At 38.5% G+C, this 12,555-nt stretch overlaps 1 protein-coding gene across 1 annotated transcript; it reads left to right on the top strand.

Moving 5' to 3' along the window:
- Positions 1-466: 466 nt before the first annotated feature.
- Positions 467-5,848, top strand: LOC115436386 (potassium voltage-gated channel subfamily G member 4-like). Its single transcript, XM_030159245.1, has 3 exons — positions 467-706; positions 2,884-3,656; positions 4,830-5,848. Exons 2-3 carry the CDS (start codon positions 2,928-2,930, stop codon positions 5,679-5,681), a joined length of 1,581 nt encoding a protein of 526 aa, XP_030015105.1. The 5' UTR covers positions 467-706; positions 2,884-2,927; the 3' UTR covers positions 5,682-5,848.
- Positions 5,849-12,555: the final 6,707 nt, after the last annotated feature.

The following is a 12,555-nucleotide window of genomic DNA, read 5'->3' as shown; positions in this document are numbered from 1 at the left end:
GACAGATATAAGCTCTGAAATTGAACTACTATGAGCTATTTTTGTTGTTATCATTATATTTGTCCAAATAAATGTACCTTTAGTTGTACCAGGCATTAAAATGAACAAGAAATTGAAGAAAATAAGGATGGTCTGATCATTTTTTCCACAACTATATGATATATATACAAGATGTTCCACCTGCAGATAGACGTGTCTGGTGTCTGCGTCCAAGAATTACTTTTATAAACCTGTAAAGTGAATATACATGGACATAACGCTGAATTTAAGCTGGTATTTTGTTCAGATTTTAACGTCCAAATGCTCCGTATGGTGTTTGTCCCCACTCTCTTCATCTCATTAATCCAGTCAGGCTTCTGATGCATTAAAACCAAAAAGATTAGAGTGTGACAAAGTAAATGGACGATGTTTTAGAAGCAACCGGTGTCTGAACATCCCGACTGCGTTGTGGTCGGACCGTGGGGTCATCCATTAGTCACCCAAACACCGGAGTTAAACTGAGGAGCAGAAAACTGACGGAGCAGAGGCAGGTTTTTGTCCAGTCCAGCTCCGAGTTCCTCTCATTTTAACACTAGTCCTGCAGCTGCACCGGCCAAATAAACTGCTTTTATCAGCACATTCTGAGGCAAAATTGTGCACAGTTTCAGGATTTGGAATATTCTGGGATTATTGTCAATGGAGCTGTGCACAACAAGACCTATTTAAGGTGAGTCACGGAACTTTTATGACCTTTCAAAATGGGCAGGATGCTGAGAAAACTGTTAAAGAAGCTGTTAGAAGTCAGTGGTTGATTAAATTATTCCATGCGTTTTATTTTTATGAGTGGAGAAAAATTATACACATTGCTACTAAATCGTCATGGACTTGAACGGCAGCTACTGATGAAAAGCATCTACTGATCTAAAGTGTTGAATTACCTCTGATCCACTAATCCTATAAATGCATGTAAATAATAGAGTTAAATGCAGTTCTTCATCTTTTCATGGTCATCAGCTCTGACCTATTTGGACGTTCAGAGGCTCCGTAGTGAACATGGAAACATCTTCTGCAACATTCATCAGTAAAAAATATGTAATTTAACAAACAACAGTGGTTTTAGAATATTGTTTTTGTGTTCAATTAATGATATATTTTGCAGAAAAAGTGACTTTTTCTTCAGTTTTCTCAGCTCTCATAAAATAACCTTTGAATTTACACTGAACTAACAGGAAAATCTACTTGATAAATATGTGATTTTCATAGATACCTGCCAAATGCAGAGGATAATATTATAATACATAGTCCTGAATCACATAAGAAAGATTAAACCCTTTCATGCACAAATTATGAGAACCTTAATCAAGATTTTTTTTCCCTGAGTGTTTTTATTCCTCTTTAGGCGTGAAAAAAACAATGCAATTGAAAATTTTCTGATGAAAAATAAATAAAATAAATATTAAAAAAGTAAAATAAATAAATAAATACATAAAATACATTAAAAAAAAAGTAATAATAATAATAATAAAAAATTTTATGAACATATTTTTCATGAAGTTACAAAAATGTCCACTCAGCTGGACACCATGCGTTTAATTTTTGAAACAAAGAAACATGTATTTACTGATAAATTGTGTGAAAACTATAACTATTACGCTCAGGAGAGATCTACACAATTTTACCAGTTCATGTTTAGAAAAGATATGTAATGTGTGAAAACTACTAAAGATATGTGCCAAAAAAACCCCCAACAAAATCCATGACTATACAAGAGAACAGCTGTAGAAGAACTGTCCACTGTAGTGACCACTGTGCATGAAAGGGTTAAAATAGAGAAAAAATAAATTGAAAGTCACATAAAGGGTTAAAAGCTGCTTTTACAACAAAAACTTTCAAACCTGAAGTTGAAAATAATCCATTGAACAAGAAATTTCTCCATGTTTCCCATTATTGATGATCCATTTAACCATAGAAGCTAAATTTTGGGTTTTTTTTTTAGAAGCATTAGGAATTAATTTTGCCTGTTTCATATTCATCTGCTTGGTTTTGTTTGTTTGAGTCAGACTTTGATAAAACTTCAGCACAAACAGCTTCAGTGTTCGACATGATTTTTAATAAATCTCTGCTCCAGATCATATCATGTGAGATATCTTGTCCTTTGAGCAAAATTAAGTGACATCAGAATCAGGGACTGTACTTTGAAACAGCGGACGTATTCCATTATTAACGTACATTCACACCAAAAAAATTGGAGCCAACTTTAGTCCACATTTGTGGCCAAAGGGTTTGTCACAAATCGACTCTTTGCATTAATGTTGTTCATATGTCAATAATAGTTTTGTATAACTGTATAACTTTTAATGTTCCTCAGTTTACCACAGAAAAATGTACGAAAAACATGAAAAAACTGGATCAGCAAAGTTTGTGGAAATAAAATTTTTCTCACAAATGAATCTTAAATGTTGACTTCATCATCTGGTTGTTTTTGGGATAGTGTAGGACATTTAAGGACTAAAAGTCAGGTTTTACATGATGGGTTGTTTAATTTTGGATTGTTTTAAGGCTTGTGTAAACCCAATATTTTAATTATTTAATTCATTAAAATGATGCTGTATTAAGTATTAGTATTAGTTATAAAACGTAACAAATTAAGCAGGAATTGAAACAGGCTGTAAAATCCACTAAATTTTTGCCAAAATGAACATAAAGATAGTTTTGCAGCTGCTGGAGGGTTCAAATTCAAACTTTTGGAACTATTAGGGTCCAAATACACAAATAAATGAACCAACAACTAATAAAAGTGGGTTTAACAAAAGATGACCCCTATAAATAATTTTTTTTAAAATTCTAAAACACATATCTCAGAGGTGTTATTTCTGACATTTCATCCCCATTTCCACTCAACAGGTCCAAACTCCGCCCCCTGAACACATCCCTGTCGTCGAGCCGCCATGGCCATCATCGGCGCGGGCTTTGACGACCAGTCGTTGAGCAGTGACGTCAGCTTCAGCCACCTCTTCTTTGAATCTCAAGTCCCCACCGTTAAAGGCTTGTACTTCCACAGAGGTCTGCGGCTCCGTGGAGCGGCGGCGTCACATCCGTTCATCGACCCCGCTGTGGAGGCCCTGGTCAACGTGGGCGGAACCCGCTACGCCTTCCCATGGTCCACCCTGGACGACTTCCCCCAGAGCCGCCTCAGTCGGCTTCACTCCTGCACCACGTTGAGGGAGATAGCGGAGTTTTGTGACGACTACGACGAAACGCTGCGCGAATTCTACTTCGACCGCGACCCTTTGGCCTTCAGAGCCATCTTCAACTATCTGGCGATGGGGAAGCTGCGTCTGGCGCAGGAGGTGTGCAACGCGGCCCTGCACTGCGAGCTGGTCTACTGGGGCATCAACGTCAAGATGATGGAGCCCTGCTGCCAGCATCGGATGGTGTCCACGGTGGAGGAGGTGGCGGAGCACGAACGCAAGGAGCAGGAGTGGCGAGAGAGGAGACGGGCGATGAGGACGACGCTGAAGGGAGGCTTCTGCCACCGACTGGGGGAGGCGGTGGAGAACCCACACTCCGGTTTAGCGGGGAAAGTGTTCGCCTTCCTGTCCGTCATCATGGTCATGGTCACTGTGGTCAGCCTGTGCATCAGTACGCTGATGGAGGACGAGGACCAAGACGACACGGTGTGTATGATCCAAAGAAAATCTACAGCACTGGTGTCCAACATACGGCCCACGGGTCCAAACTGGTCCACCAAAGGGTCCAATGGAGACTGAGCTCATGATCGCGTTGCATGTCATGCCAGTTCTTATGACATTTGGTGTGCTACACGTACGCCTTTTCGTATGTTATTAAATGTAATTGGGCCCCTTGTCAATTTATGCCAAGATCCCTGGTTCACAAAACCCTAACCCAGTGTTTTTCAGCCTTGGGGTCGCCTGAAATTCAAATGGGGTCACATGAAATTTCTAACAATTGATAAAAATTTTTAAAAAACAACTTACCAATAAAATAATATATGGTGTGTTGACAGAGACAATCCCAATCTGTAACAGACATGACAAACTGAGTGTGAAACTGCAGCACTGTGGTTCTGTTTATCTGTCAAATGTTCATTGTGGTCAGTTTCAGATGCTGCAGCTCTTTCATAATTCATAGTTTCAGTTCTTGTTTGTTCAGTATTAATTGTCCTCCTTGTAAATCACAGCTGGACTGACTGGACAGATCCTGACCAAGGAAAATAAAATTCTCACTTTGTGCAGTAATCTACACCTGGATTTACTGCCTCTGTCCACAATAATATATATTTTATAAACTAAATGTTGTCTGAAATTATTGTTGATTTGCAACATAGTATAGCAAACTATTACATGATCAAAAATAAATTAATTTTAGCCAAAAAAAAAGTCTCTTTTTTGAATGTCTGGGGTCACTAGAAATTTGTGATGTTAAAATGGGGACATGAGCCAAAAAAGGTTGGAGACCACTGGGTTAATCAGTTAATCTAAATCGCCCATAGGTGTGAATGTGAGAGTGATTATTTGTCTCTATGTGTCAGATCTGTGATGAACTGGTGACATGTCCAGGGTGTACCCCACCTTTGCCCATAGGTAGCAGGGATAGGCTCCAGCGACCCCCCTGACCCTAGTGAGGATAAAGCAGGTTTATATAATGAATTTGACATTTTTCACTCTAAAACATTGAGAAAAATTTGGAATTGACATTATTTATAGGTCATTATGTTATTATTTTACTGGTCTGACTCACTTGAGATCATATTGGACTGAATGTGGCCCCTGAACTCAAATAAGTTCCACACCCCAGAAGTAAAGTCTTTCTGTTTTGTTCCTCCACAGGCTGAATGTTCTCAGACCACCCGTAACTTCTTCTTGGTGGAGTCCGTCTGCGTGGTTTGGTTCACTTTAGAGTTTGTGGTGAGATTTTTCCATGCGAAGGACAAGGTGGCGTTTGTTCGTGGACCTCTGAATATCATCGACGCCGCCGCCATCCTTCCTTACTACATCCTGCTGCTTCTGGAGCTCAAAGACGAGTCTGTGCAGGACGTCGTAGCCGGTGCAGGGAAGAGCACGTTGGATAAGCTGGGTCTGGTCCTACGTGTGATGAGGGCTTTGCGTATCTTGTACGTGATGCGTCTGGCCCGTCACTCCTTGGGCCTCCAGACTCTGGGGTTGACCATCCAGCGCAGTATGACGGACTTCGGTTTGCTGCTGCTCTTCGTCTGCGTCGCCATTACTCTCTTCTCGCCGCTGGTCCATCTCGCTGAAAGTGAGTTCGCCCCGAATGCCGCCCGCTCTCCTCATCTGAGCTTCAGCAGCATCCCGGCCTCGTTCTGGTGGACCATCATCTCTGTGACCACGGTGGGCTACGGCGACATGGTTCCGCACAGCACCCCGGGTCAGCTGGTGGGGCTGGTCAGCATCCTGGCGGGGGTCCTCATCCTGTCCTTCCCCTCCACCTCCATCTTCCATACGTTCTCCTACACTTACACTGAGCTGAAGCAGGAACGGGAGAGGCTGTGGAAGGAGGTGAGGGAGGCGGAGCTCGCCACCGAGGACGAAGAAAGCATGAAAGAAAGAGAAACCTGGCCCGATAATTGGCCGGAGAGCGACATTTTACCGGGATTAGAGGATCCTTTTTTCATAGCGTTGGCTCAGAGCAGCAGTCGTCAACCTCTGATTCTGCAGTGAAAATGTAAACGACGGAGGCAAAAGCATGTGGACGCACCAGTAGATCAACCCCAGGATCCACCCACTGGAATATAAGTAAAGATGAAGTTTAACGCTCTGGTATCCTGCCCCTAGAGGTCGTTCCTTATCACCAAAAGTGTGTAATCTGGGCAGTGTTGAAATACTGTGTTGAGCCGCATTATGTAATAAAAGTTCAAAATGTCATAAGAATGTCACGTCGTCTTGTAATAAAGCCGCATTATGTAATAAACTGACGCATTTTGTAATAAACTACGTCAACACATTATGTAGTAAATTTTTTCACATTATGTAGTAAGTTATTACAATTTGAGAAATTTATTGCAAAATGCACTTGACACATTTTTATTTTAAAAAATGTAATAACATGGTTCATTTTGTAATAACAATCCAAATTAATATAATTTCAGAGCAGTTTAGAAGAAATTAGTCACAGGAGCTACAGGTAATGGAATCAGAACTTTAACCACACAGTTTAAAGATTAACCCTTTCATGCACGAATTATGAGAACCTTAATCAAGATTTTTTTTCCCTGTTTTCATTTCTCTTTAAACATGAAAAAAACAATATGATTGAAAAAATTCTTATAACCCCCCCCCCCAAAAAAAACAGATAAAATAAATAAAAAGTAAAAAAAAAAAAAAACATTAAAAAATAAAAAAGTAAAAAAAAAATGAAAAAATAAAATAAAATAAATAAATACATTTTAAAATAATAATCATAATAATCATAATAATCAGCTGGACACCATGCGTTTAATTTTTGAAGCAATGAAACATGTATTTACTGATAAATTGTGTGAAAACTATTGGGGGGGGGCTTGTGATTCTGGGGGTTTCTGCTCAGGGGAGATCTACAGAATGTTACCAATTCATGTCAGAAAAGATACATAGTGTCTTAAAACTATGATAAAGATATGTGTAAAAAACAAAACAAAACTAATAATAATCCATGAATACACAAGAGAACAGCTGTAGAATAGCTGTCCACTGTAGTGACCATCATGCATGAAAGGGTTAATTTAGCACATTACATTTTACTAAAAATAAAAATGTGTCAAGTGCATTTTGTAATACATTTCTCAAATTGTATTAACTTACTACATAATGCGAGAAAATTTACTACATAATGGATTGAGGTAGTTTATTACAAAATGTGTCAGTTTATTACATAATGTGGCTTTATTACAAGATGACATGACATTCTTATAACACTGAACTTTTATTACATAATGGGAATTTATTACATAATGCGGCTCAACATACTGTCAAAATGTTTTTCATCCAAATTGTTTTTAATTTTTTTTTTTTTTTTACTTTTTTTTGTATTTCATCAACTTGAGCCATAAACAAAAATATCAGACATTCAAAAACTGTCATATATGTATGTGTGTATATATATATATATATATATATATATATTTGTTGCAGCTGGTTTGGGCATAGAAGAGGACTAGAGTAGGCTTGTCTGTCATGGAATGGGATTGTCTCTGTCAACTCACCATATATTTTTTATTAGTAAGCTGTTTTTTTTTTTCATCAATTACTACAAATTTCAGGCGAACCCCATGTGGGGTCCAGACCCCATGGCTGAAAAACACTGTGCTATGGGAATTATGGTGAACTAGCACGGTGACAAATGAAGATCCACTGGTTCTAGATGTGGTCGTTTTTATTCTGTTGTGTATTTGTGCATGCTGTACTGCATTTGTCCAGCAGGCACCGACAAAGCCTTCTGGGCATAGCAACATGATTGTAAGGCTATTGTACAGACCTCTGCCAAGACAGATCTGCCCCCCCCCCCCCCCCCCCCCCCCAACACCACCAAAATTTAATCATTTCTTCCTTGTGCCAGTAACAACATTTCCTGAAAATTTCATGATAATCTGTCCATAACTTTTTAAGTTATCTTGCTAACAAACAAACAAACATACACACACACACACACACACAAACATACAAAGGAACGTGATCACAACACCTCCTGGAGGTAATGACTAAAATCTCCCAAAATACTGGTCCTATCAACTTGCCGGGGGTGGGGCATGAAGTGGCTTAACCCTTTCATGCACAGTGGTCACTCCAGTGGACAGTTCTTCTCCAGCTGTTCTCTGGTATATTCATGGGTTTTGTTGTTTCAGTTCCATATCAGCCAACACAGTGGACACTTATGGAACATCTCATACCCTGACATTCAGACCATTGCTGTAACTGTGCTGTTCTTGGTTGGTTCTTGAGTGGAAATCAATTGTTAATATTTATTTTTTACATATTATCTCCATGAAGTGAGTAATAACTAGTATTAGAATATGTTAAAATGTGAGAAAACATCAGATTCGCTGCATTAAACATGGTTTCATTTCACTGTTTTCATATCACTTTATGATATTGGGTTTTAAATACATGTTTCTTTGCTTCAAGAATAAAATTCATGGTGTAGCTGAGTGGACACTTTTGTAACTCCATGAAAAACAGGTTGATTTAAAAAAAAATTCAATCACATTGTTTGTTTGTTTTTTTCATGCCTAAAGAGGAATAAAAACACTCAGGAAAAAAAAAATCTTGATTAAGGTTCTCATAATTCATGCATGAAAGGGTTAAAATGTCCTTTCTGGTGTCATTATTCAGAAACATTTTTGAAGACGGACCTGTGGAGTTGAATTAATGAAGAATTCAGACCCAAGTAGAGCATTTACAGTTTATGTAGACCACAGGGAAAGGTTTGAAAATGCATAATTCCGTTTAAAAAAGCCAAATATCACTCCTTTAAGGACATCTGTGGGGTTTCGTCCAGCAGAGGGCAGACTTGTTCTTTCTGTAACTCCACAGCCATGAGGGACTAGAAAACATTGGAAGTCAGTTAAGTTTAGTTAATTTGTCTCCTTGGAAGCTGCAGGAACATAATCTCCTGGTACTAATTGTTTCAGTGATTACACCCTGAAGGGAAGACATAAACAGTGATGCAGTCCCATTACTTTAGTTTCATGTTAGATTTGGTAAACACTGGGTGGAAATACGGTGTAATGATGAACCCCACGTCCACGTCTGATCCAGACAGGTGCATCACACCTGGAATAAATCTGGATAAACTGTGACTGTGGGAGGCAGCTCCATCCAGACTGTGGTGATTTGGACTCAGAAACCAGGGAGGGAGAGTCCTCAAGAACACATAGACAAACCCAGTTCCACTTCTGAGGCCCAGAAAAGAATGGAAAACGGGCCAGAGTTAATCCTGGACACAGGATGTTTGCCCCTGAGGAGAGTCAGTGATGCCAATTATATACCAACAAAGGTCGCCATGAGGAGGAGAACTGGGGTTTTAAGATGGAAAGAACCAGACAGAGCCAAAAGAAAAGGAGGGGGACAAGAGGAAAAGGATGGCTGGTGTATATATACACATGTGTGAGTAGCCTCTGTTCCTGCTCAGTGGCCTGTCATTACACTGCTCTGGTACAAACTCTGGTTGGAGTGGAATGTCTGCACCACACTGAGTCGCACACAGTGTCTGAGTCACCGCTCGTTCCACTACTAACGTTTCCACTCTTCTCTACACCATCCCAATGACAAGTCCGACCAGTTGATCCAAATATTTGACTCTTTTTGGCGGTGTATCTCATTCACTTGAATCCACTCACTGCTGTTTGTCTTTGCTTCTGTCTGTTTGTCTGCAGGATGACATGAACACTGCTGCATCAGATTAGAGGAAGCTTCTGGATGAGCACGGCAACCTGTTCACCCTCAAAGACCAAAACAAACCACCAAAGACCAAAAGCATCTACTGATCTACAGAGTGGGGAAGCAAAATTTACACTGAACATTTAGTTGTTTTTTCTCAGCAGACACTACGTCAATTGTTTTGAACCCAAACATATACTGATGTCATAATCATACCTAACACTATTATCCATACCTTTTCACAAACTTTTGCCCATATGAGTAATCAGGAAAGCAAACGTCAAAGAGTGTGTGATTTGCTGAATGCACTCGTCACACCAAAGGAGATTTCAAAAATAGTTGGAGTGTCCATAAAGACTGTTTATAATGGAAAGAAGAGAATGACTATGAGCAAAACTATTACCAGAAAGTCTGGAAGATACTATTAAAGAAGAATGGGAGAAGTTGTCACCCCAGTATTTGAGGAACACCTGCGCAAGTTTCAGGAAGGCTGTGAAGGCAGTTATTGAGAAAGAAGGAGGACACATAGAATAAAAACATTTTCTATTATGGACATTTTCTTGTGGCAAATAAATTCTCATGACTTTCAATAAACTAATTGGTCATACACTGTCTTTCAATCCCTGCCTCAAAATATTGTACATTTTGCTTCCCCACCCTGTAAAATAATCATAAAAAATAATCTGAACTACTAATCCTACCAGTGCATGTAAATAACTGAGGTCATTATCTACATTTAACCCAGTGTTTCTCAAACTGTGGGGCGGGCCCCTGGGGGGGCGCGAAGGCTTTCCAGGGGGGCATGGGATCATTCCTAGGTGTTCTGTTTTTTTTTCTTCAGGTTAGAACATGTATCTGGTGGAACTAATGTTTTAGCGTTGGAGCACCCTGGACTCATTTTAGGGACGTCCACCAAACCAATCTGCTGCCATAGTGATCTGTCACTGGACTAGACCAAGAGTTTAGGTTTGGACACTGGACAAGGACTGGACTGGAAAAGAAAAATGTGCAATGTTTCTGGTTTTGCACAGTTTGTAGAGTTTGCACTTTAATGTTCTGAGATGTGCAACGGAAACAGGCTCACTGCAGCCACTGATATTGTTGAAATGTTCATCTTTGTTACCAAAATTTGTTTCAGACCTTCTAGTCCAGTCTGAACCATCCAGGTCATCTGGTGCAGGTCTGCTCTGGGTTCCCAAAGTCAGAACTAAACATGGAGAATCAGCGTTCAGTTTCTATGCTCCATATATCTGGAACAAACTACCAGAAAATATCAGGTCTGCTGAGAGTCTGAGTTCTTTTAAGTCCAGGTTAAAGACTCACCTGTTCACTGCTGCCTTTGACTAAAAGGCTTTTGACTTTTTAAATTTTATATTCTCTTTGAAACTCTGCACTGCAACTCTTACTTTAATATGTGTGTTTTTATTTTTATTTTATTTGATTCTATTTTATTTATTTATTTATTTGATTTTATGTGTTGTTTTCTTGCTTGCTGTTTTTGATCACCTTTTATATGTTTCTTTTATAATGTTTTAAATGTGTTTCTTTTTGTTTCTTTTATTTCAATGTCCTGTGTGAAGCACCTTGAATTGCCTTGTTGCTGAAATGTGCTATACAAATAAACTTGCCTTGCCTTGTTGTTCTACAAAAAAATTTAGCTTATTGTCATAGTTGTAAGATAATTACACATTTCCTATTTTTAATTGGAAAAATAATGTCTCAGGGAGCAGTCTTGTTGAGTTCATTTATATTGTTCAATCAAAAATTGAAGTTATTTTTAATTTGCACAACGAATTATTCAAGGAAAAGCAAAAAGTATTCTAATGATATTGATGTTTCTTTCAATAAAAGTTATAATTGCACCACAGGTACAATGTTGTTGGGGTTGAGGGGGGCTTGGAGATTTTTCGTGGTCCAAAGGGGGGGCCGACAGAAAAAGACTGAGAATCACTGATTTAACCCAAAAAGACTCAGTGCTACTTTTGTGGTAGTTCCCAAATGATTTTTTTTCTAAATATTTACCATTGGTTAAGTGATTTGTCACTATTTATTGTGAAATAATCCTCTGTAATTTGCATTTTTACAGTGAAAATTAAGTATTTTCCAATATTTAATTCACTGATCATATAGATGTTCATAAAAGCTCAGATTAAAGTTGGTTATTACACCAAAAAAAAGAGAAAACTAAAAAAAAAGGGACTTTTTCTGTAAAATATATCATTGCCTGAACATAAATCCAGTGTGTCCATCCACTGTCATTGATCCAACTCCATGGGTTTTACTGGTGAATCAATGTTGTAGAAGATGACGGTGTTTCCACGGTAACTGTGGAGCCTCTGAACGTCCAAATGGGTCATATCTGATGACCATGAAAAGATGATAAACTGTATTTTACACCAATTCTTTACATGTATTGATAGAATTAGTGGATCAACAGGTATGAAACAGTTTAGATCAGTGGAAGGTTTTGGTCTTTGGTGGATGTTTGGGTCTTTACGGGTCAAGTAAAATCATCATTCGTTTTATATTAGCCTCTGCGTTTTGCATTTTTCAGTGTAGATCAGGTATTCTGTACTGTATTAGTTATTTTTGTGTAGATGTTTGCATAAGCTCAGAGTACATTCAAAGGTTATTACATCAGAATATATATATTCAGGTAAAATGCAGTTTCCCAGTTTTTCAGAAACATCAGATATGACCCATGTGGACGTTCAGAGGCTCCATAGTGAACACAGAAACACCATTATCCTCTGAAACATTGGTTCACCAGTAAAACCCATGGAGTTTGATAAATGACAGTGGATGGAGACACTTGTTTCATGTTCAATGAATGATATATTTAGCAAAAAAAGTCACTTTTTCCTCTGTTCTCAGATAATAACCCTTGACGCTGTGTTGAGCTAAGCACCTGAAATTTCATTTGATGAGGTACTGATGGTGCATTCTTAAATGACAATAAAGGAAGTCTGAAGTCTGATTAACTCTGAACTTTATTGAAAATCTACATGATGAGTAAATTAAATATAGGAAAATACCTAATTTTCACTGATAAATGCAAAATGCGGTGGATATAATTATAATAAATGTTGATGAATCACTTAGAAAAGGTTAAAAATTGACTTAAAAAGTAACCTCATAGTAAATAAAGGGTAAATAAACTTTCTTCTAGAGCAAAAACGTT

The sequence above is a fragment of the Sphaeramia orbicularis genome, chromosome 16 (genome assembly GCF_902148855.1).
Source record: "Sphaeramia orbicularis chromosome 16, fSphaOr1.1, whole genome shotgun sequence".
Taxonomy (NCBI): Eukaryota; Metazoa; Chordata; class Actinopteri; order Kurtiformes; family Apogonidae; genus Sphaeramia; species Sphaeramia orbicularis.
This window is presented reverse-complemented; position numbering and strand designations above follow the sequence as displayed.